A 24,217-nucleotide genomic window follows, 5' to 3' on the forward strand; every position below is an offset into this window, starting at 1 on the left:
GGAGACGAGGGGGGCGCTCGCCCGGCCCGGCCCGCCTGCTCGCCTCTTTCCCGGCGCCGCCGCGGGACGGTTGGAAGGAACTCCACCGGGGAGCGAGGCTGGCGACCGGCTTCTGCGACGGTCCCGGCCCGGGAAATGGGCCGCGCGGACGCCTCTGCTCCGCTGAGCTGCGGAAAGGGACCGGCACGCGTGTAAGGTTGCCAGGCCGGGTGAGTGGCAGGCAGGCGGGCAGGCAGGCAGGCACTTGCCCTGGCCCTGGCCCGTGACTGCCAGGCAGCCCTTGGCACTTACTGGGCCGGTTGGTTCTCTTTCCGCGTTACCTGAGGATGAAAGGACCTGCCGGCTCCTTTCATCCTTCTTCGCTCACCTGTGCCAGGATGTTTCGTTTTCGCGTCCGGGCCAGTCCCCTTCTCGTTACGAAGCAGCGCATTTCTTAAGAAGTTGTTGATTCCGGCGCTCTGACAATGCTCCTCGTTGTTTAGGACAAGGGGGAAGAAACGCTGCGGGTGTTCATACCTGAATAGCCCTGGACCCACGTGATATCCAGGCAAGCCCCTCTTGTGCTGAACAGGAAAGACTGCTAGCAGTCATAAATTCTACTTTCCCTGTGAGCCGGTTATATAATGCATACTATAACAAACGTAAGTGGCGTTATGCAGTTTTCTCTAACCTAGTGGAATGGCTGTCATTTCCCATCATCCCCAACTAGGGCCGAATTAAGACATGCTAAGGTCCTAAATTATTTCATGTTTAAGCGGGAAAACCCTCTCCTTTATTTTCTTTACTACTTTAAAAAAATTGCTTATTGATTCAGTACTATTCTAGATTAATGAGAAACTCTGGGGAGTATTAAGATGATTGCTGTTTCCCTATGCCACTTACCTTATTTAACAAAAATAAGGGAAAGTCACTGTGGTCCACTGAATGATGACCATGAGAAAAGTTGGGGAAGGGTCTGTGTCACCCCCCACCCACTGCCCAAATTCATCAACAGATAACAGTATCTCTCCTCCCCTCCATTATTGCTTAGTAGCTGCTTGTGGAGGGTTGAGGAGATGGGTGGAAAGCAAAATCAGCCACTAGGAAAACAAGCTGGATTGAAGACTGGCTTTCCTCAACCACACAAACATACCCTCCCTCCCTCCTGAAGAATCAAATGCCTTTCTTTGGGTTGCTTTCTCAAGCTTTGCACCTACAGAGCCCTGGCTGAGAAGGAAGAGGGGAAAGGGGGGTTGGTAAAAGGCAAAGGTTCCCCTTTACAATTTCTTGTCCAGTCGTGTTTGACTCTAGGGGGCGGTGGTCATCCCCGTTTCCAAGCCATAGAGCCAGCGTTTTTTGTCCGAAGACAATCTTCCATGGCCAGTGCGACTTAGACACGGAACGCTGTTACCTTCCCACCGAGGTGGTCCCTATTTATCTACTTGCATTTGCATGCTTTCGAACCGCTAGGTTGGCGGGAGCTGGGACAAGCAACGGGAGCTCACTCCGTCACGTGGATTCAATCTTACGACTGCTTGGTCTTCTGACCCTGCAGCACCGGCTTCTGCTGTTTAGCCCACAGCACCACCACGTCCCTCTATCTCTCCAACCTTCACCCCAATATCTCCGCTTGTGGCATTGCCTTCTTCCTCACAAGTAAACCAGGTAAACCTTACTCATAAGTAAACTGGTGCTCCAAAGAGCTGTCTATGCCCTTGTCAAGGGGAATAAACATCTCCAGTGTGAATGAAAAGATCACTCAGGAGAGAGACAAAATAGATCACAGTGAAGATAAGAGCCTTCTGAATCCAAACCAGCCTTCTGCTCTAAATTCCTCCCTCTGGACAGGCCTTTAGTTAGTCTTCTCTTTCCTCTCACCCTGTTAACACTTCTCTTGAGGGTGTAGCTATCCCTCCCCCAGCTTCTCAGACCATGTGCTCCAGACTAGCATATGATCTGCTAGCTGGATTAGTTATCAGACTTTCCTATCAATTTATCATTTAAATAAGTTTTAGTAACCAGTTTTCTCTAAACTCAGACTCTCTCTGTTTCATTGCCCCAAGAAACAGAGAAACAAAGTGGTTTTAGTTGCCTACGGAAAACACTGCTGCATCTAACACAAAGGATTTATTTTCTTATTTATTTAACTTGTGTTCTGTCCCATTTAGTGATACCCACTACTCTGGGCAGTTTACAAAACTGATGGGTAGACACCCATACCCCCACCTTGACACCACTCACACACAAATCCAAACAATATGGTGACAACAAAAGAACCCACCTACCTCTAAATTTAAGAATTAGAAATTCCAAACAGCCAGGATACTATGTTCTTGAATTTCCCTTTATGAAGTTCTCTCTTTAGTAGTTCCCTAAAAGTCAGGAGGGACAGAGCATGGGGATCCCCTAACAAGGCTGTCCTACAAACAAGAGGGGGAAAAAATAACACGAAGCTGTTCCAGTTCCACATTCCTGCCGGAACAAACAACATGCTGTCTCTGTCCGAGTTCTTTAAAATCAGGCTCACCCTCAAGGACCTTTGTCCACAGCTACTGCTGAGCTGCTCTAAGGCACTCTTCACTTCACACTTAGGTCCAAGTGGGGCTCAGTGTCAGTTTTTTCAGCATTCCAGCCTTGTTTGAAGACTTCTGGAAAGAATGTGTTTCACTGGCATCACATCACATTGCAAAAAGCAGGGACAACAGGATTCTCAAGCAAGATGAGCTAAACCCCAGCGGCTGTTTACCTGAGATGTTTACCAGGGGCATTTTCCTGCAGACACAAGGCAGGAAGCTTTTCAGCCAACCATTTTTCAGTGACATAAGCTAAGTTTTGATCCTGAAAACTAGGAACCCTTCTTAAACAGCAACCACACAAATAAAGAAGGGGGGGGAGAAATGGGGGAGTATGGTTTGTACACTGTAGTTAATAACATGAACACACATCTCACAGGAGGCAGCCAACCATTAAAGGGGTTTTTTTCCTAGCTGAACTCCCTGGGGAATTCCAGACATTTCACTGCTTGAAGCATAAGAGAAAATTGTGTTCCGTATTTCACATAAAGAATTGTAGACCTCTCAAGCTAAAGGGCACCCCAAGGCTCATCTCATCCAGCTCTCTGCCAATACAAGAATCCACAGCTAAAACAAGTCCAGCAGATGGCCTTTTATCCTCCATTTAAAAATATCTAGTTAAGCAGAGCTGGCAGGATATCTCAATGGGTTGGGTATGTGGCTGCAGAGCCACAAGGAGCTGAATTCCTCACTGTGCTTTCAAGACGAAGAACCAACCTGTGCAAGCCAATGGGCAAGTTTCAGAGTCCCAAGATACCCCCAAAAGAAGGGAACGGTAAACCACTTCTGAATATTCTTTACCTAGAAACCACTGGGAAAAGTCACCATGAATCTGATTTGACTTGACAGCAATTATTATTATCATTATTCAAAAATACCGGGCACAGACAATCAAAATTATAAAAACATTGACTGGTATTTCATAACAGATACAAGTTTTAACCAAAAAATTTGTTAAATATTGACGTAGTATCTACGCTGTTCCTAATATTGCCTTTTTTTGTAGCTCTAAGTTATTTATGAAATCTGCAACTTGATATTATTCCCAAAGTCCCAAGGATGATGACCACTGAGGTATGTTTCATCTACAAGCAAGATGTTTTGACTGCCAGATCTCTGTATTTTGTTATTTTTTCCAATTCTTTAGCTACAACTTTGGCATCTCCTGGAACTGCAGTGTCAACGATACAGACTTTTCTTCATTCTATTACTACTATGTCTGGTATGTTATGTTCAAGGTGTCTATCTGTCTGGATCCAGAAATGCCACAAGACCTTGACTTCTTCAGTTTCTGATACCTTCTCTATCTGATGTTCCCATGGGTTTTTGGAAGCTGGCTATTTATATGTATTTTTTGCACAATGATCAGTGCACAAATTTTGCCATGCTATCATGTCCACTTTTGTAACTGGTTTGTGCAATCTTTGGACATTCACGGATGAGGTATGATGCAGTTTCATCTTTTTCCTCGCACAGTCGACATTCGCTGTTAACACTACTTCATTTAATCTTAGCTTTACCACATTGGTTTGGAGTGCTTGTTCTTGTGCAGCAAAAATTAAAGCTTTTAGTTTCTTTCTTAACAGTTTCCAGTTTTAGCCATGCCCATCTTAAATTATTGTCATGCCTTCCATCAGTGTTTCTCAGATGTTGTCTGTGTAGTGGATTATTACTGTTGCCGTTGTTGCTACTGCTGCTGTTATATTAATTAAACAGAGTCCACAACTTCCAAAGTAGTCACCTACACTGTTGAACAGCTCATCTTCCTAATGTTCAGTCAGAATCTCCTTTCCTATCATATGAAACTGTTAGTTTGGGTCCTATTCTTTGGCGCCATAGAAAACAAGATAATTCCATCTCCTGTGGGACAGCTCTTCAAATACTTGAAGATTACTGTTGTATCTTCTCCTAGTTTTCATTTCTCCATGTTAAACATGCCTGGGCCCTAATTTCTTCTACTGCTTCTCCAAGGACTTGCTTTCAAAACCCACCTTGTTGATATCTTTCTTGAACTAGACACAGATTTCCAGGTGAGGTCTGACAGAAGGAGAAAAAGTCACTCCTCCTCTTGATTTAGATATTTCTCCTAATGTAGTCAAGTATCACATTAGCTTCTCTCTCTCTCTCTCTCTCTCTCTCTCTCTCTCTCTCTCACACACACACACACACACACACACACACACACACACACACACACACACACACACACACACACACACACACACACACACACACACACACACACACACACACACACACACACACGATTTGTATTTCGAGCTTTCTCCACCACACTACACCTGAAGTACAAATCTGCTTTAGAGGGTCCAGGATAAATTGCATGCCATACATGACTGTCCTCCAAAACAGTCAAGGCATACAGCAGGGGACTGCTAGAAGTATCCCCCAGCATTGGTTGCTTGAGATTATCGCCTCAGTCTGCCTAATGGTAGGGCCAACCCTTTTCCAGAGATTGTAGCATGCAGTTGTCCCCAAATTTTATGAAGAATGAGATTCAGCAGATACACAAAGCCAACCAAGTTCTTTTGGCAATGAGGCAGAAGCACCCATAAGCACAACCATTCACTGGCACTGAAAACAACAACAAACTAAATACTGTAGCACATTATGTGCTACCCTATAATGCTTCATTCTTTTCTTGTGTGGAGTCTGCCCTAACTGTTACAATAAGTATCAGTGTTTCAACATTTATCACAAGGTCACTATCCAAATTGCTTGTTCCATAAGCTGCTACTGACTTAATGAGAAAAGCATAAAATTTGATTGCCTGGAGTTTTCCCTAAATAGATTTTATCCTAAGGCTTGTTTTCAGGGTGATTTCAACTGCCACTTTTATTGACCAATCACCCTCCCTCAATCACACAAAAGTGGGAGTGGGATGGGGACTGAAGTCTGAATGTCCTTATCTTTCATTTGTAATCCTTCCATGTTCCTCATCATTTTTACTGTCTTTTTAAAGATTTTGCAATCCTGTTAAAAGGGGGAAAGGTACAATAAGTTTATAATACTTTTCACTTAGTAATACTAAGACTGTGTATTCTTGAAGGCTTCACAACCAATACTAAGTCTGTATCTCCTTCTAGAAGTACGTACTTTCTAAATCCAAAGAGTTCAAAAGCTTATTGGGGTTAGGGATGATTATGCCCTTGGAATGACAATCACTGTGTATACAAAGAGAAGATTATATCCTTGCATGTAACAGGAAAGACTCTTCTGTACTGTGCTTTAAAACAACAAGCATCTTTTGAGAAGATTAAACACGTGTTCTAAACTCACTGCTTTAGTAAGCCCTCTGGTTCATAGACAAAGCTGACTTATCATTAACCCTTAAAGAAGGGGATTCTTGACGACACAACTGCAGATTGCTACCCATGACTCTGCTCCTTATGCCTGGATTACAATTCTTCCTTTACGTCTTCATGCCTAGTATGCACGCCAGGACTCGGAGTGAAAGCACAGGAGCATATTGATAATTTAGCAGGGATTGTGGCATCACCGGCCGCTCTGGCCCTCAAGGTGGCACAGATCTGTGGGTTTAAGCTGAAGTCCTCAGAGCAGCAGGGAGAATTTTTTTCCCCAGCCATCCTATATTGATATGAGCTATTGTAATGCCAAGTAATGGAGGTTTGGTGTTGAATGGACAGTTAAGGTCCACTAGCTTCGTAAAATATCTGCTCCTCTTGGAGAAAAAAAAACTTACAGAGCTAGACTGAAAATTTTAAAGTGTATGTCTAGACCACTGGGTTGTACTGGATTGGTATCTAATTCTTTGATGTGTTGTTGTGACACAGAGGTCATCCAGTCCCCAAAGGATATACAAAGTGTTGTCTCCTAGCTAAATTTGTTTAGGCTGTGGAGCATAAGGATTCCACAAGTAGACTGCTCTGTATTTGCCTTCACAATCTCCAAGTTCGCAGTTATGAAAACAGGTGATAACTACACTGAAAACAATGGGAATTTCCACTTTCACAAAGGGCTTCGAATTCCCCCTGGTGCAAGCAGTGGGGAAAGAGGAACCATATGTGGAATGGACTGTTAATAAGCAACAGGGTACTTGGCTTTAATATTTATTCAAGGATCCTTGATTTCTGAGGCCAGAGTTTTGGATTGTTGATTTATTAAAAGTGTTGCTCTTCTTGTAGCACAAGGAAACTGCCAGCAAAATCCTGTATTAAGAAAATCTCATGTTTGCAGCCGAAGTCTCTTTCTCCGATTGATCAGATTTCTATTTCCTTATAAGAAAAGCATGCTTGTGATTGTTCATGATTCTGCATGAGTCTTTCCAGTAAACTGTAGGATACAAATTCCTAAGGGAATGTGTCTGCACTAAAAATGGAATTCTTAGTCTGGATGTAAGAGATTCAGCGTTCACAAACAGGTGAAAAACAAGGAACTTTTCATGTTTTGAACAATCCCTTTCTTTCATAGTATTAAGCACAAGAATAATTCCACTACTAGACAGATGACTTGAAAACACTGGCTGAGGGAACAAAAACATGTGAGTGCTATCTACTAAACAAGTGTAAAAAGCAGGTTAAGGTGATATTATTCAGTGGGCTAGAACACCTGCTGGGACTTTGAAACCTCCCCCCCCCCCCATGCCTCCTAGGAAGGGGACCAACCAAGAGCATATGTACTTTATGGAGCGATGTGTCTTGCCACTGCTGTGGTCTTGGGTCTGTGACACAGTCCACCAGAAGGAGGGACTGGTAAACCATTGTTGAGTCCTTTGGACCTAGAAACCCATGAGAGGATTGTGTAATTTTGGATCCACTTGACAGCACATATGATTAAAAGTCAAGTCGCTACTGATTTCAAGGTTTTGTTTGGTTTCTAAGCAGTGAAGGTGTTTCAAATGGATATAGTCCCAAATGTAGTAGATAATTTTTAAGTGTTCAGTATTGTCACTCCATGGAGAGATAGTGCCTCGGTTAAAAGGGGAAAAAAAATCTAACATGATGCCAAAATCACGCCCCTAAACATATCTGCTTTCTTTCGATTATGATAGCTGGGCTTCCAGGGCCTCCCCATGTTGTTATTCCCCTCTGCCTTATACTTTGACACTTCCTTCCCCCCCATCTCTAACATCTCTTCCACATTCTTTTTTTTTTTTAATTCTCAGATGGTGCACCTACACAGTTGGATCAGAGCAAAATCAATTTAATTGTTGTAGTTCCAGAGTAAGAAATTTGTGGGATTTGTGGTTTAGGAGGGAAATCAGAATTATGTGCACAAGAGTTCTAGGTCTACACACCTCTGTACCATAGCAGTGAGAATACCATGTTCTTCATCATACTACAAATCCCATGATGCTACAGGGTGCAACTATCACAGATGAAATTGTATCAAACCAATATAACTATCTAATTTAGATAGATCTCATTGGTACATCCCTACTGTCCCTATATGGTGGTTTGTGGATGCTCTTGTCCCTCTTGAAATCAGTAAATTCTGACAGCAGCTCTCTGTATTGACACAATGCTCCCAAATCCACCTGAAGTGATGAGCAAGAGAACACAAGCTAGATTGATCTTTTTTTAAAAAAAAACTATTAAAAATGTGGCCATTCAGACAGGCCTTCTCAAATTTCAAAACACCCTGATACAACAGTGCCTTCAATAACTAACATTCAATCTACCGCCATGTTTCCATTTCCGTTTTATTATGTGGTTTTTAGTGCAATTTGTCTAGTACCTTTTATTTGGGTGTTGTTGGTTACCCTTGTTAGTATGTTATCATTTACCCTGTTTGTAAACCTCCCAGAGTGGCCCTAGCAGCTAGATGAGTGTTATAAAAAAATCAAATGAATTTTAAAAAATTGGCTGAGCAAAACTCACAGGATGGCATCACACTGGAATGAACATGGACCATGGAAAATATGGTGTAGCTTCACACAACTATGGAAGATTTAGCCATAAAATAATTCACAAACAGACTGTGTACAGCTCAAACAGCCAGGGCTTCTATATCTCACATACCACTTTCCTTTAGAGTCTATTTCTACTGCTGGCTGAGACTGACCAAGTGGCGATGCTCTTCATCCCCAATGTCCTAAAATATAGCCCTAGGCAGTCTTATTCCACCCCAGCTCTCAATATATTGAAGTTATAACACTCTGAGAATTCTTGAGTGTGCTCAGCACTTTAATCTCCGTAACTCTGAGAACTTGGCATGTCCAGAGGTCTGACAAGGCCTGGGAGCTAAACAGCTGCCCTATTTTTGTTCAGTACTCGGAGTCCAAAGGTGATACTGGAGTTGCTTTAAGAGCAGGGTTAGTTTTTTTAAACGACTGTTTCTACATTTTGGGAATTGATTGCATAGGTGCTATATCCATTTTAAATTGAAGCAGGGTATATTGTAACTTATACAAGACAACAGCACTCAGGAGACCCTGAAAATTGCAATATCAAAAAGGATTTGAGATCCAACAAAACAGGAAAGCAATTCTAGTGGGAAGGGATGCTCATTTAGTTCACAAGTGGTTCTCAGACTGTTTTTGTAGTCCTCAAGACTCCAGAAAAAAATCCACACAAAAAATTATCCCCCACAAGAAAAGAGAACTCTGCAATTTGTCTTTAAAACAAGGTGTGACACACACACACACACACACACACACACACACACACACACACACACACACACACACACACACACACAGAGAGAGAGAGAGAGAGAGAGAGAGAGAGAGAGAGAGAGAGAGAGTTGTGCCAGCAAAACATTCAGCATTTTATTTGTAGAATTTGGGTTCTGTTTTTTTAAAAGTTTTATTTCAGGGGAGGTATAGCCCTTTACAAGCTCCAGAGACCTTTTTTTAAAATGCAAGTCCTGCTTCAAAGAAACATCACAAAAAATGCCCCTCTAACAATGGGAAAGGCTTTATCGATGCCAGTTGATCAACATGTGGTTCCTTGATGCCATACAGTGACTGAACAAGATAATAAGCTTCTCTTTATAGCCGTCTTCATCATCATGTGGCAGAGCTCTAGGCTAAAAAATGACTAGAACAATACATCAAAGACATTAAGAGTTTAAATTTAAACCATTCAAGATGGTGACAAAAGAAACTCACAAACTGATCATTAAAACATACAGAGTCATATTTAGGAAAGTGCTGCTTTATTGTACAAATAATTTTACAATTTTCATTAAAACATTCCTTAAGACCACTTTATACAAATTGATAATAGGAATTTACACTGCTGATTATGTACAGTTTAATTTCAAGAGGCAGCTTTTGAAATTATTTTTTTAAAAAAGCTCCAGCACACAAAAGTTTACCGTTCAAGTGAGATATTTGTACAGGGAGATGAAAAATACTTACAGTGTATACAGTCTCATTCTTTCATTTCAAAAGCCTCTCATTGAACACTCCCGCATAATGCTTTTGGGGCTGCAAATCAGTTCACAGCCAGGCGGTTTTTACTGCATACAGCCCTGTTTTCAGATGACAGCTTGAACCAGAGGCAATCCACTGCGTCAGCCAAGGAAGGAAATCAGCAGGTCTCACAAACAGTTATTAAAACATCATCCCATGGCTTGTGTGCAAAACAAAGTCCTTCCTGGCAGATTTGCAGAGACGAATTTGTGACTTTCTGCCACTCTTCACCAAGTAATTTCTTTATAATTGAACTATTCATGGCTATGTTGGGTAAACCCCATTGCACTTGACCCTGAGATTGTGGTATACCAGGTAGGATCTTGAGTTGGTCTCTTTTTCCAGAGGAAGCTATTCTGGGGCTGTTACTTTAACAATATGGGTAGGTATTTGTTTCCAACAAGCTCCACCATGACAGAATAAAAACTTGTCCAAAGCTTTGGATTTTTTTTTTCGTCCTGCACATTCTAAACACACACGTTCCAAATGTTCTTTTGATCAGGCTTGCCCATCTTGAATCATGAGCTCCTTAGCTAAGTATTTTTCCCTCAAAACCAGCATGTAAACATTTTTCCAATTTTTAAAAAATAGATTCATTCAAGTAAAATGGTGTTTGGACTTCAGTGCTACCTACATTTCTCAGCTGGACATGGCTTTGCTGTTCCTGGAGGAATATAAACCATATACAGTGCCCTCCCATTAGAGCAGGAGAAGCCAGGATTGTTCTCTTTCAGTTGCATTGGGGCTTGTTACCTAGCACTTAGTGGCAGCCATTCAAATTCACAAACTCCACAACTGTCTCTGAACCTTCTATTGGGTGGTCCTAATAGGTGAGACCCAAGAGCAGACACCACCCTCCATTTCCTTGGAAATGAAAGACAATCCTAAATAAACCCTGGCACTCATTCAGGATTTGCAGAGAAGTACAAACATGCACCCTCAAATTAACTATACCACCATTGCACTTTAAACTGCAGTGAAATTTCTGCATTTGCCCTTGCCCAGTATCAGTGACTGTAACAGGCATGGGGAACATTTGATCTTCAGATGTTCTGGACTTCAACTGCCAGATGCCCCACCCAGCATGATCAATGGCATAAGATTATGGGTTCTTGTGATTGAAAACAAGAGGAGGCGATAGGTGGATAACTCCTGACCTATAAGAATGTGAAGTCCTGCTATCTGGACAGAAGCTACCTGGAAGCATTTGCAAACTGAGCAAAGCTGATGGAAGGAGTGGCAAGATAGGCAATACAAGTTCCATCTTCACATTCAACAGGTGAGGGACCGGCAGAGGTCTTAGGGGGATCGCATTTTTCACCCAGAGGGCAAAATGTCTGGTTTGTCTTGCCACAATTTGACCCAAAGCAGGAATGACTCATGCCTTCCAAACAGTAATTAGTCTTAAATAATGCTGCACATTTACACAATTTACAGAGTTGGCAATGAAAGCACCCATGGCTAAGAACTACTCTGAGCCACTAGTTCCTGTGGAAATGAGGTGAACGGCACTTGTTTCTTTAGAGATTCATCCAGAGTGAAGGGAACTTCTTACCCACCCTCCTGAACAACTGGGGCTAATAGTGTGTTCCTTTCCAGGCTTTTATATAGAGGAGTACTCTGGGTCATCTAATATTTATTGTCAGATTAGGGCATTGCACAGAAAATACTTTGCTTCTCATCATTGCCTCTTCTAGTTTTTCTCTCCCCTTGCAGCCAGCCAGCCATACATTTGGGAAGAAGTAGGGGACAAAAGGAGTGCTATGTCCCTTTCTCCTTGATCCTATTACCCAACTTCCAGTTGACACAAACCTTTAACAGCCATCTAGAGTTTCAGGTGATCTTTTAAAATAAAAAACCACCAACTGGGGAGCAAAAGTGGTGCAGCCCCAACAATTTGCTGGTCAATGTTTCTTTTCTCTAAGAAATGTGCTTCTGTTCCAAGAATGCCAAGTGTTTCCTGCCCCAGTTTAGGAGGGCTGTCTTATGACAATCTGGCCAAAGCCAAGCCACCCAAACATAGGGGTGGAGACGGCAGCATAACACGCACACTCACCCTGACTAACCTCTGCCTGATGAACATTTGGCAGCAAGCTCTGATCCATGGGGTGTCTGATAGAAACTATGATCAGTACCAGGTGCTGGAAGTGGGATCGCACAGTCCATCTTTTCCAGCTTCCCTATGGCAGTGCCCCACTGAAGGTGGCAATGGGCAAACACAGAAGAGAGCAGAAATCTGAGGAATCCTGGGGAGGGAAAGATGAAACAGGTTTTCCTCCACTGCAGGGCTCACTGATCTTGGGCTTGTAGCAGGCCGAGACTTCACACCTATGAAAACAGCAAAACCCCAAAGTCACACCAGTGTAGCTTGTTCAGCATGAAAACAACAACAACTATGCCAAACAAAGTACTATTGCCACCACCAAGCAAAGCATGTGGTTCATTTGATGATGCAGCAACCTGTAGGAAATATGCAGACCAGGTTTTCCTTTGTTGCTGTATCAGCAATAGGCTCCATGGGAGACACTAAGGATCAGCTGCCACAGTTTCAAGACATATGAGGAGTTCAACCTGATGGCTCTCATGATGCTGAAGCCAGCACATCCTGACCACTATTCCATCCCAGGTCTTTTTATCCCTCCATTCATTATACAAGGTAGGTAAGGATCAGAGTTTGGGTCCTGCACATCTTCACTGTGCTGCTCTTCAAGGAGAGCACACACCTTCCTTCCCTGCATGATCCTGCACTGCATCAGGGGTCAAGTAAGTCAAAATTCCCTACACTTTTGAAACACACCAACCCCAGCATTATCCGCACCAGGTTTTATTCAACATCTAAACTCACTTTTCTTTGGACTAAGGATAGGAGGTGTGTGGCTCAACAAGGACTGTAATGCCCATCATCTCTCACCACTGGTTGTTCTGGTTATTCTTGATGAGAGCTGCAGTCCAACCACATCTTGAGCATCATGGACTCCCCATTTCTGCTTTGGACTCATTGAAGACATTGAAAGACACACATCCCTGCTATGCATGTGTATATACAAGCTGACCCTTCCTGCTCCTGGACCAAACACACAAGAGTCTCCTTGCGAGCTCTTAGGAACCAAAGATTAGAAAAAGAAAGTGCTCCAAACTGAACCCTCTTGAAGCATCAGCCTGAATGTGTGAATGAGGAGCTGGCTCTGCAATCTAACACTGTTTAATTTGACCTGATCAAAGGTGAAATTAACAGAGCTCCAGGGACATATTAAAGCCTAGACAGGTGTAATGAGTGGAGACAGGCATGAATTAGTGAAGGCAACAGCACTGGCATCAAAACACCTCTCCAGAGCTAGAGTTACAAATACCTTCAAGCAGTAGTCTTGCATTCAGGCTATCCTGATTTGAGAAAGCAATTATCCCTGTTCCAGAAGCCTTTGAATTACAGGAAACATTGCAAGGCCCACTGGATAAATCTTAATCCAGGGTTAGCTCAGGAGGTATCAGTTTCCTATTATTTGCCCCCATAAAAGAGACATTTTCAATTCCAAGGAAATATCATGCTATCAGCCCTACCTGGTGACACTCTGCAGAATCTTCCGCTCATCCTGGTCCAAGCAGACAGCAAAGGAACAGTTGACTCCTATGATCTGGACTTTGTCCACTTTTATCTGTGACACACTGATTTGCTGCAAGAGAAACATTCCCCCACCATATCCATTTGTTGTCATGAAGAGGTTGAGGGCTTCACAAATATCTAAACATTCTAGCCCCACCCACTAACATAAGGAAATCAGGACAAATGTATCCACCGAAGGAGGAGGCCATGGGTCAAACTACCTGGTTGAAACTCTTCTTAGACTTGGAGCTCTGCCTCTTGATCACCTCTGTTGCAGTGAGCGTCAAGCATTCTGTTTTCAAACCTGGAGAAAAAGGGGAAGAAAATGAAACTAGCTTATCTGGGCTAAAGGCCTCAGCCATACACAACTGGTGTATTTAGTAAAAAAGCCACACTGCAACATTATGGCCACCACAGCTATTCTTGGCAAAAGCTGGTGGTACTAGAGGGGTAGTGTATAAAAGCCTCAGTAATCACATCCCAGGATTATTCCAATATTCACAATGACATGCATACATAATCACAAATACTAAAGTTTGTTTAGTTACTCTGAACGTCATCAAGATGCTTCCGACCTATGGGTGATCCCTGCGGGCTCTCCGAGATATGCGAGATGTTCAAAGAGTGGTTTACTGTTGCTATCGCCCAATGAGTTTCCATGGCTAAGTAGGGATTCAAGCCCAGTCCTAGCCTGATAGTCTATCCACCACACATTAAAGTAGACTGTAGCATGGACAGATAGAAGGTGAAGCAGGCTTTCATGTTCATCAGAAAAAAAAGCACGTTGGCAGCTTCATGAAGGTGCACGTTCACGAAGGCAGAAAAGAGAAGGTTCTGGGCAGAGGTTTCAGTGATAACCAGATAGGATGTTCCTGGCTTCTCGGTTTTTATTTTCCCATCTAGCCCATATTTTAATCTTACCTGATTTATCATGATTTCCAGTCCCCTATATGCCATGATTTTGAGCCCCCACTTTCCAATGCCCTCACTCCAGTATAGGTCAAAATATCAAATTTCTAGCTTACAAACATCTACGCTGTATTAAAAGAGCCAATCTTTGATTTTAAAGAAGTAAATAAAATAAAAATTTATTAGATGGTTTCCAAAATATTTTTCTTTTGTAGGTCCCTAATTCAGCCTAATTAGGCAACCGAGACCATTTCAGACTGCAAACAAATTGATTCAGCAGACTAAAATTAGAATTTCCACATAGAGAATGGGGATGAGAGCCAACTCTGAGCCTGGTGTTCTCCACCCCTGGGATCATTCATGTCGTGTAACTAGCATCTCCTAAGAAAAGAAATTTTGTGACACCTGAAGGCCAAGAATATGATTACATGTGTCTGCATAATCAAAAATAAAACAGAGCTCCAATATGTATTACCATTATCATTATCAAAATGAAGGAAGAGCAATTAACTGTGTTTATGTGTTTGCTTATATTTTTCTGTGATTGCAATATTTCTCTTCCCTCAAAATTCTCTCCCCTGATATTCTTCACTCTCTTCGGTCTAAGAAATACACACAGGCTGAAACCCTGTTGCTTAGCACAGCAAATCGCACTAGAGTAGGTCCATTGAATCCATAGGAATTTGGTGTCAACCCCTCCCCCCCGAAATTCCATTTATTCAAATGGGCCTACTCTAACTGTGACTTACTTTACTGTAATCAAATGCAACTGGATTTAGGCCCATTTGAATTAATTGAACTTACAGAGGACTTGACTTACTAAATCCTCACTGATTCAATGGCACTACTTGAGTGCAATTTGCTATCCTAAGCAACAGGACTCTGGCCATTCATTTATGCACACATGAGAGAGTTGCATACAGATATGCACACACTGGGACTTGGTGGCGGGACGTGGTGGCGCTGCGGGCTAAACTGCAGAAGCCTTTGTGTGCTGCAGGGTCAGAAGACCAACAGTCGTAAGATCAAATCCACGCGACGGAGTGAGCTCCCATCACTTTGTCTCAGCTCCTGCCAACTTAGCAGTTCGAAAGCATGTAAATGCGAGTAGATAAATAGGGACCACCTCGGTGGGATGGTAACGGTGTTCTGTGTCTAAGTCGCACTGGCCACGTGACCACAGAAGATTGTCTTCGGACAAATGCTGGCTCTATGGCTTGGAAATGGGGATGAGCACTGCCCCCTAGAGTCGAACACGACTGACTAAAATGTCAAGGGGAACCTTTACCTTTACCTTATGCACACACTCAGAGCATAAAGTGAAGTGAAAACAGAGAGCATTATCTCAAGTGCCCCCTTCTTGGGAGCCTGTTGTGTTGGGTCAGCTGAGCACCTCCAGATCTTCCACCCTATTTTCACCCAAATGTTGGGATCTCTTTTTTTAGCTGCCTTTAAGTGGCAGACTTACTGCCAACACTCACCAAGCTCTTCCTGCTTCTTACAGGCCTTGCTGAGGTTCACAGAGGTGCAGACTTTCTCAGTGTCACTCCAGCGACTTCTTCCACTGACCGACCTCTGGAAGAATCAGGAATAGTTACTCTCCAGTCCGGAGAAATGTCCCCTCTCCCTTTCCATGAAATAATGCAGAACTACTGTTTACAGTTCCTACTCTGCCTAATTAGAAAGACATTTTCAAAGGCCAAGATCTTCACTCACATGTCATCTCTCCCTCCCTCTCTTTAATGCACAGAAGCAGAACAATGGACAAGACGGCTCTCCCCATCTAGCCCAGCTAAAGCCTTGAACTCCCCAGCTGGAATCCCACTACAGCCGCCCCTGCCTTCTCAGACTTACCTTGCTATAGGCGATCTGTAGTGTTAGTGGGATTGCTTCTCTGTCTCCGTCTATGCCCAGTCGCTTGCAACCTGGACCTGAAAGGAGGTAGAAACATTATATGTTTCCTGGAGTCCATATTTTGAGTCAATGCACTGTAGAATCTCTCTTGAACTATTTCCCAGGGTATTATGCTCAGGAATAAAGAGGAAGACCGCTATACCATAAAAGGATTCCCATTCTCAACAGGATTGGTAGTATCGAAGTACGGGCTTCTTTGCAACTGAGCAGATGTACAAATTTTAAAAAAAAACCACAGTAAACCCTAGATGCTGACTCCGCCATCAGTACGGCTCCCGCCATAGGTGCCAGATGGGCTGCAGGTCCTGAGCCTGCCAGCCCATTTCAAGCCCTGGAGCTACCCAGCAGGTTGATGGAGGGCAGTGGGTGACAACAAGAGCCCTGGCTGCCGCCTCCCGAGACCCATACCTGTTGTGAGTAATGCTGAGCGATAGGGCAGGGGTTGGAGAAGAGGCGAATGATGCACAAAGAACTGAGGAAGGGGACTTTATTTTGTGGGGGGGCATCTGGCAAATCAGCTCACCTCCCTCTCCCTCCAGACACCCCTGCTGCTTGCCACCTCTTCCAGCTGGGGAAAAATTCAAGTCCCTGGCAGCTTGGAGCCTCTCATATTATTTGGATGGCTGAGAAAAGAGGACGCTGCGCTCTTCCACCCACCCACCCAGTTTGAAGCACTGAAACTCTCTCCAGTTTTTTTATGTATTGAGAAAGAGTTTGGAACCACTCTCTCATTTCCTCAGCTTTTAAAAACTTCAGCAAAAAGCAATGGGGGTGGGGAGGCAGAACCACATAGGAAATAAGTCCAGGACAGGCACCAGGCCTCTAAGCAGAAGAAAGGGGGGATGACTGATATTTGAGTGGACAGATGTGCCTCCACAGGAGCAGCTTAGCTGAAAAGTCCATCCTTCTTATATCAGGTGTGTCGTCACAGTCAGTTTCAAATCCTTGCAGTGTGTTCTCAGAAGAAGACCTTCTGGCAGGACACAGTATGGTTTTAACCATTTGCTTCTTACCTCCTGCTGAAGGTTTGGGATGTGTCTGGCTCTATTTCCCCAAGAGGAGAATATTTCCAAAGCTGGGAATTAACACCAAGGAGCACAAAATGACCTTATTTCTGGATGACATGCTTACCGGAAGCTTTGATGGCCCGCGTGGCTGCTGAGTGGCCCAGCTCTAAGGAGTGGATGAAAATCTCAGTCTTTGTCTCTCCTCCTATGAAGGTAAGCTATATAACCAAGGAAGAAAGAGGTCATTATATCATTGCCCAATATGTACAAAATCCTATGAACCCGTCCCCTTGTTTGTGTGTCCACCCTATTTTAAAACTAGCTTTGAGGAGGGGCAAACTTTTACAGAACATGGAGGCACAATTTGAAAGACTTCCCTCTTTCTATCTCACTTTTTCTTTTTCCATAAGGATCATTAGAAAGAAGAACAGAAAGACTCAAACTCTTATGCTGGTGAAATAATCACTTAGACTGTGTATAATGAAATCAGCAGTGAGGAGAAAATCAGCAGTGACATTTTATGTAAATAGGACTGGGAACTTGGAGAGAAGCTTGCATCACAGAACAGGAAGCACTGACACGACAGCCCACTGCAAATCACAGTTTGGCCAAAATGGTCCTGCTTCACACATCTGCCGCCAGCTCTGGTCTCGCTTCTTATCACTCCAGAGCTTTTGATCGGCTATTTATTCCTGGCAGAAGGAGGGAAGATGAGTCTCCCTGCAAGGCTGACGAGTGGATAGCCGATCACGAACTCCAGAGTGATTGGAAGGAACAGCGGGGCTGATGAGTGGACAGTCTGGCCCCAGGGGGCCGGACCCTCGTTACATCCAGCAGTGCAAGGGTATTCATATACAAATATGAATACCTCCATTGCTATTCTCAACTCTACTATAGTTAAGGTACCAACGTTTCTATTAATGACTGTCATTGCTCTTGCTCACATGACAACTGCGACCATGTTAGAAATTCTCTGTACAGTATTCACCAAGCAAGAGAGATTACTAAGTGAAGGTGGTGCCCCCAGGTTGTGGAGTCCCCACCTACACTGGCCTGTTAACCTCAGGGGAATGCAGGGAACAACAGTCCTGACCCAACCCACCTCTGTCTGGTAGACCTGGAGCAGCACTGGGTGAGTAGCAAAGCGACAGTAGTAAAGAATCATGTCAGCAAGGATGGGAAGCTGCTCTGCTGTTTCCTCTAAAGGTTCGCCTTCAGGTTTGATGGACTGCTATGAAAAGAATAAGAAGTGAACAACTCTTTCCCTTCCACACATGCCAGCAGAATAGGGCAAACACACGAAAATGCCCCAATAGCTGTCTGGCTTTCAGACCCGCCTCTGCTTCAGAAATCCTTTTCCCTTTGCTTCTCAGAAATACTTATTTCAAGGTCAGCACAGTTCTGTGGAACTTTTTTGCTATTTCAGCTTCTCCTAGCCAGAAAATAATGCAGAGCTTTGGGTCTAAGATTACATGACATTGTGAGTCAATGTGAAATAGCAAGATACTGTATCAATATCTAGTATATTTAACATTATTCAGCATGCAAACTCATTTTAATGCAGTTTTAACAAGCACCAAATGCAGATCTGCCTTTCAGCCATCCCTGGACCTTTGCATAAAGCTTACTGTAGTGAGCATCGTAACATCTTCCTGACTCATGTTTTCTTCTTAGTTCATCACAGGCAAAACAAGAGAACATTATTTGCATGCAAGTACCTATGATGTTGCTGCACCACCTAGATGCTACAAGAAGAGCCCCCTGCTTCTTTAGGGAACATATTGTCTGGAACATACCTGGCACAGAACACTTGTGGGAAGGTTCATTAGGCCAAGAACGTTGCGTTCATACCATGGATCCAGCATGCCTATGTATAGGGAGATATCATTTGTGCTGCTCTCCGTCCTCGCCAAACTAGGATCCTAAAGTCAGAGTCAGAGAAGCACCTACCATTAGCAAATGTGTTGCTATTGAAGGACAGAATATCTAGCAGCTGTGCTCAAATTACTTCCAGTATCTTGAGCATACAGTCACAATACTGAAGGAAGGAAGGTTGAAGGTCATCTAGCCTAGCCCTCGGACAATGCAGGAAATACAGCTAAAACATCCCTTTTTAAAGAACAGCCAGTACTTTCCAGGGATTGTGGACTATATCCTCCATCATCCCTCCAACAGCAAGATGAACTAACAGGATGGTTGGTAGATGATGGGCACTGCAGTCCAAACCATGTGGAGGGTGACAGGTTGGAGAAGCCTGTCGCTCAGCAGGAGATGGGGTCTTCTGTGATCAGTAGTTGACTCTCCTGCCCCATTCACCTTTGGCTTCTCTCGCTTTTCATGTGCAATCACAGAAGGCAACAGCACAGAAGAGAGATGGAGGTCCTTCTAAACGCTCAGCTAGAAAACTGGAAATCCTTGACTCTGTCAAACAGTGGCTGTTTCCTTATCTCACAAATGACTACGGACTCAAAGCTTCCCAGGATCACCCTTTATGTCAGACAATGTTGCAAGCAAGAAGGTCAAACAAGGGAACCCTCTCAACAGGTTCTGCAGCACAGTTTCTGCCCTACTGTAAAACAGAACATATCCATCCATTGCTCCGAAGACATACCATTGATACAGAAGTGCGGGAATAGGGATCGCCTGGAGAAGGAGGAAGGTTGCTTGGTACAGAAGAGGTAGAGCCACTCCTCTTCACAGGCACATAGTAAAACTGCAGTTTGAAGTACCGGGTCAGCCAGGGACAGCTGCTTTCTTGAGATCTGTAGTGAAGGAACAAGAGTGGGTGCATGAAAGAAAGCCAGCTGAAGCCCATATGTTGTTCCATAACTGGCTTCCACTGAACTCAGCATCCCAGACAAGTTGTCCTCAAGCGATGGGAAAGGTCATGAGGCACAGTGCACAGCATCATGCCTTTTTTCAGAGATGGTAAGAGAAGATATGAAGGAAAGGAGCAGAAAGCACACAGAAGCTTCTCTTTGGTCCAAAGGAGGGCAACAAAAAGGGATGAGGGTGCAAAGGTCTGGAGGTAAAGAAGAAGAGCTGAAAAGTGTCCTTCCACTCACTTAAGGCTGCTGTAAGCCCGGGCCACTTTCCCTGAGATGCGGTCAGAACCAAACACAACCACTCGCAGAGTTGAGATCTTGGTATCCTCGTCGCAGCTCAAGAACGGCCTGCGCTGGACACAGGTATTCTGTGACACGTGGTTCTGTAAAAGTGTGGCACTCAGCACATGTTGTGGTAGAGACTGTGCCCGCCGGGAGCGGGTAGGGATGCGGTTCTTAGACAAGGGGTTGCAGAGACTCTCGGCTCGGCGTAACGGCAGAGAGAGGGAGGCTACCTCTGAAACATCCCTCAGTTCCCTGCCCAGGATCAGCTGGCTCTTGCTCTTGAACAATTTGTACAACTTGTTGCTCAGCCGATGCCTAGGGGACACTTTCTCCTCCTTCAGATCGAAGTGGCTCATTAGCTCAGGGGAGCTCTCGTCGCTGTCTTCCACGTAGCCACTGTCCATGCAGTTCTTCAGGCTGGAGACAAAAAACTTGAGTGGGAGCTCAGAGTCTTTGGAAAGAGTGGAGATGACAGACGCCCGTGAGTCACAGGGGCTGTCCTCGGACAAAGCCAAATACACAGAGTCTTTGGAAACAGAGGTAAGGGTGGATAACGACGCTCTTTCATGAAAGCAACTGTCCACCTCCTTCTCGTCTTCCATCACCACTGGTTTTGGATAGTAGCCTTCTTTGTCTAGTACCTCATTCAAGATATCTGCAACAAGAAGAGAGATACCAGTTTAAAAACTCAAAGTGAAAGAGGAAACTATACACAGCTTAAAGCCGTATTCCAGAACCCAGTGCCTTACAGATATATTGAGATACAATTTCTATTTCTTGTTAAGGATCTATGCCATTGCAAGTTGTAGGCTCAGCAACCTAGAAGATGCTGGGTGGAGGGAAGGCTGATTTAAATATACCATCATATTTGAAACTACATTTATATACTGTACTGTACTCTGTAATATCCTGGGAAAAGTCACTGTATCTGCCTTAGGTTTGAAAAATCAGGAAGTTAGAATTCCACCCCATTATAGCCAGCGTGACTATCGGTAAATCAGATCACCCCCTGCCTCCTTTCCAAAAGATCTACTCAGCTGTTCATGGAAGTCCACGGAGCCTGGACTGGTTTGTGTGTTTTTAAGCTTACCAAAATTATCAGTATCCCATCTGTAGGTGTAACACCGGGCAAGAGGGATAGAGATCAGGCGAAGCTTACATGGCTGGTCTTCCCCTGAAGAGGCAAAGAAATCAAGTTAAGAAGGGATGGGAATGGGCTCCACCAAGTAACAACACACACACATACAGACCAAATGTATCACCTGTGATTACAGGAAGGCTTGTTGCCTTTGCGATCTCCAGCAAGGCAGATTCTAGCTGCTCCCTAGCTATGGAAGGGTCACAGTTGCTCACAGCTGCCATCTCCTGGGCATCCGTGGTGTTGGTATATATCTCCATCAACTCTTCCACTGACTTTAGCTAAGAGGAGAGAGAAAATAATCAGCAGAGAGTCTGTTTTCATAGGATGCAGTCATTGCCACCCTATTTGGTCACACTTGGGCAGCAATCTTTGCTTATGGTTGAAACTCAACAATGCACAATTTGGGTGTCTAGATGCAAACACACCACTGTCTATAGGCCCTTGGTACACTATTTGATAGCTATCAACCACTGGCTGAAATCCGGTAGCACAGTTACACCAGTATTGTAACGGATTCAGTATGCAACAGATAATGTCTAGAGATTTCCTAATTAATGGAAATTGACTTCCAAATGTTATGCTGCTTGTATGACTGTGCGACACGACTTCAGCAACGATGTAGCCGAGTTCAATTCTGAGATTGAGCAACAGCAAACTTGTTTTTAAAAGATTCTCCACCACAAAGGGATGCATATGAACAAAACAAGAGGCCTATAAGAGGCTAACAGCATTATTAATAGAAATTTTATCACTTAAATAAGATAAGATATATTTTATATGCCAGTGTCGAATTGGCAGGAGTGGCATTCCCACCCAAACCATGAAATGCTCTCCTTCTATAGCTTGGGATTTTAAGTACTGTACAGTGACATGGCCAGCAGTTGTTAAAAGTTAACTTTTTTTAAAAAAATAGCAGGAAAATAGGTTGACACACATCAGAAGGAATACTGGAAATCTTCAGCCGATAGGTGCTTTTGACATTTGCACAACCACAGCCCAGACGGCACTCACATTCACGACTCCTGCACTTATAGGACAGAGCAGAAAAAATATGCTAGCTACACAAATATATGAAAGTTGAGGGGGGGAAATGAGATTTCTCTGCTGCCAATACACTAACTCAGAAGACAACACTGTCTCATCAATCTTGTCAATGATTTACATTTTTAACACAGAAAGGTTGAGCTCAGATGCTCATAAGCCCTGGAAAGTATGATGTGAGTTTTTTTTAACCTCTCTCCCTGGTTCTTTGTAGTTTTAAGTAGACTGGACTAGATCCACACTTAGGCAACACAAAGTGCAGACCCAATGATCTGAAAGAGGCTTAAAGGTATTCATGAGAAATCTTAAGCCCCATTTATTTCAATGGGTCTACTCTGAGTATGACAAGCCTGTATCCAAACCCATTGATCAATGACACTTGCTACAAATCCATGGTAGCCTGACATCCTGCATTAAAAGATTTCGGTGTGAGGAAAGGACTGGAACCTGTGCAAGACCTTGAATGGAGAGACGACTCTGAGAGCAGAGACCTATTGCTGCTTCAACAGCATACAACAAACAAAAGCATGCAGCAGCCGTGCACATCAAGAACCGCAATGTCTCTGCTACCTTCAGTGCTTGTCGGAGTCTTCCCAAGTCACACTGGGTTCCAAAGTTAGCTTGATAGATGTGCTCCACGAGTGTCACCAGTAACGTGTGCTGGGAATGCTCTGTGGTGCTCAGCCTTTCAGCAACTGACAGAAATTCCCCATCAACCTCTGAAGGGTTCAACAGCAGGACTGTTCTGAGGGGAGAAGTCATAATACCAAGCAGTCAATAGCCCAGATCCAAAACAGGGAGGCACAGCCTGCTGAAGTCTACCACAAGGTCCTTAGCCAGTTTCACAGCCTATGGAGTATTACTGTTTTAATGATGGCTAACAGGAGAAAAACACGGTGTGGTCTGCACATCATTGTGATTAATTCTCCTCAAAATACCAGCAGATGGCACTCTCCTTTCATTTAACTGCATTCACCATGTGTACAGGCTGCTGCACGCTGTGAAAATAACAACTTCATTAACAGTGACATTCTTCAGATTATCTTGTGATAGGAGATGGCACAGAAATGTCACAAGCTGCCACTTAACCCTCCCTTCTCGATAAAGTGATGAGGTGGACTCTGAAAAGAGAGGCAGAGGGCAATGAGTGCTGGATTTTATAGGTCTGGCATCACACCACACCCAGTTTAATTCACGACTAGACCAGGACATATCTGAGAGTCTTGAGTTGCTGCTCAAATGTATTCTTTTTGACCTAGGTCTCACCTCCACTTTGATGATGTGAATTGGGAGTGAGCCTTCCAGAACTAGCCTTCAAGAAACCCTAGATGCTGCCAATGAAGATGAGCAACCACCATCAACTAAAGGAGGATAGGAGGGAACGCCAGTCTCCTTACCCCAAGGCCTACCCTTTGCTGAGGAAAAGTAACTTTTCCAAACTGTGAAATGAATCCTGGGACTGAGGTTTGCTGACAACGGAACCTTAAATAAAAGTGACCCCGAGGAAAAACCTCTAGAAATAAAATGAAATCAGCTATTTTGAGTA

The 24,217-nt window shown here is 43.8% G+C and overlaps 2 protein-coding genes and 1 long non-coding RNA gene across 10 annotated transcripts in view; 1 reads left to right on the forward strand and 2 right to left on the reverse strand.

Annotated features, from left to right (window-relative positions):
- PIK3R6 (phosphoinositide-3-kinase regulatory subunit 6) overlaps positions 1-548 on the reverse strand; it is a 42,200-nt gene extending 41,652 nt beyond the window's left edge. Inside the window, exon 1 of the mRNA XM_020796341.3 lies at positions 368-548. The gene's annotated coding sequence lies outside the window, so the exon portion shown is untranslated. The remainder of the gene's footprint in view (positions 1-367) is intronic.
- Positions 76-24,208, forward strand: LOC140704537 (uncharacterized). 2 transcript variants are annotated; one of them, XR_013541976.1, is made up of 4 exons: positions 76-209; positions 16,209-16,399; positions 17,398-17,592; positions 23,931-24,208. It is a non-coding gene; the product is annotated as an uncharacterized LOC140704537 (long non-coding RNA). The 2 variants fall into 2 exon arrangements; XR_012083772.2 differs by lacking the exon at positions 23,931-24,208 and adding an exon at positions 19,054-21,366.
- The window catches only part of PIK3R5 (phosphoinositide-3-kinase regulatory subunit 5), a 61,018-nt gene continuing 46,473 nt past the window's right edge, over positions 9,673-24,217 (reverse strand). For 3 of the 7 annotated variants that reach the window (XM_020796316.3, XM_020796315.3, XM_078385905.1), the window contains exons 7-19: positions 23,242-23,416; positions 21,752-21,908; positions 21,580-21,663; positions 20,445-21,144; positions 19,991-20,141; positions 19,176-19,301; positions 18,482-18,610; positions 17,504-17,597; positions 16,313-16,389; positions 15,940-16,033; positions 13,771-13,853; positions 13,507-13,619; positions 9,673-12,276 (exon numbers count right to left, since the gene is read on the reverse strand). In XM_020796316.3, coding sequence (XP_020651975.3) covers positions 12,129-12,276; positions 13,507-13,619; positions 13,771-13,853; positions 15,940-16,033; positions 16,313-16,389; positions 17,504-17,597; positions 18,482-18,610; positions 19,176-19,301; positions 19,991-20,141; positions 20,445-21,144; positions 21,580-21,663; positions 21,752-21,908; positions 23,242-23,416 — 2,131 coding nt within the window. In that variant the 3' untranslated portion in view covers positions 9,673-12,128. The remainder of the gene's footprint in view (positions 12,277-13,506; positions 13,620-13,770; positions 13,854-15,939; positions 16,034-16,312; positions 16,390-17,503; positions 17,598-18,481; positions 18,611-19,175; positions 19,302-19,990; positions 20,142-20,444; positions 21,145-21,579; positions 21,664-21,751; positions 21,909-23,241; positions 23,417-24,217) is intronic. The other 4 variants (XM_078385906.1, XM_020796318.3, XM_078385907.1 and 1 more) reach the window with 2 other exon arrangements.

This window comes from Pogona vitticeps, chromosome 2 (assembly GCF_051106095.1).
Source record: "Pogona vitticeps strain Pit_001003342236 chromosome 2, PviZW2.1, whole genome shotgun sequence".
NCBI classification, from domain to species: domain Eukaryota; kingdom Metazoa; phylum Chordata; class Lepidosauria; order Squamata; family Agamidae; genus Pogona; species Pogona vitticeps.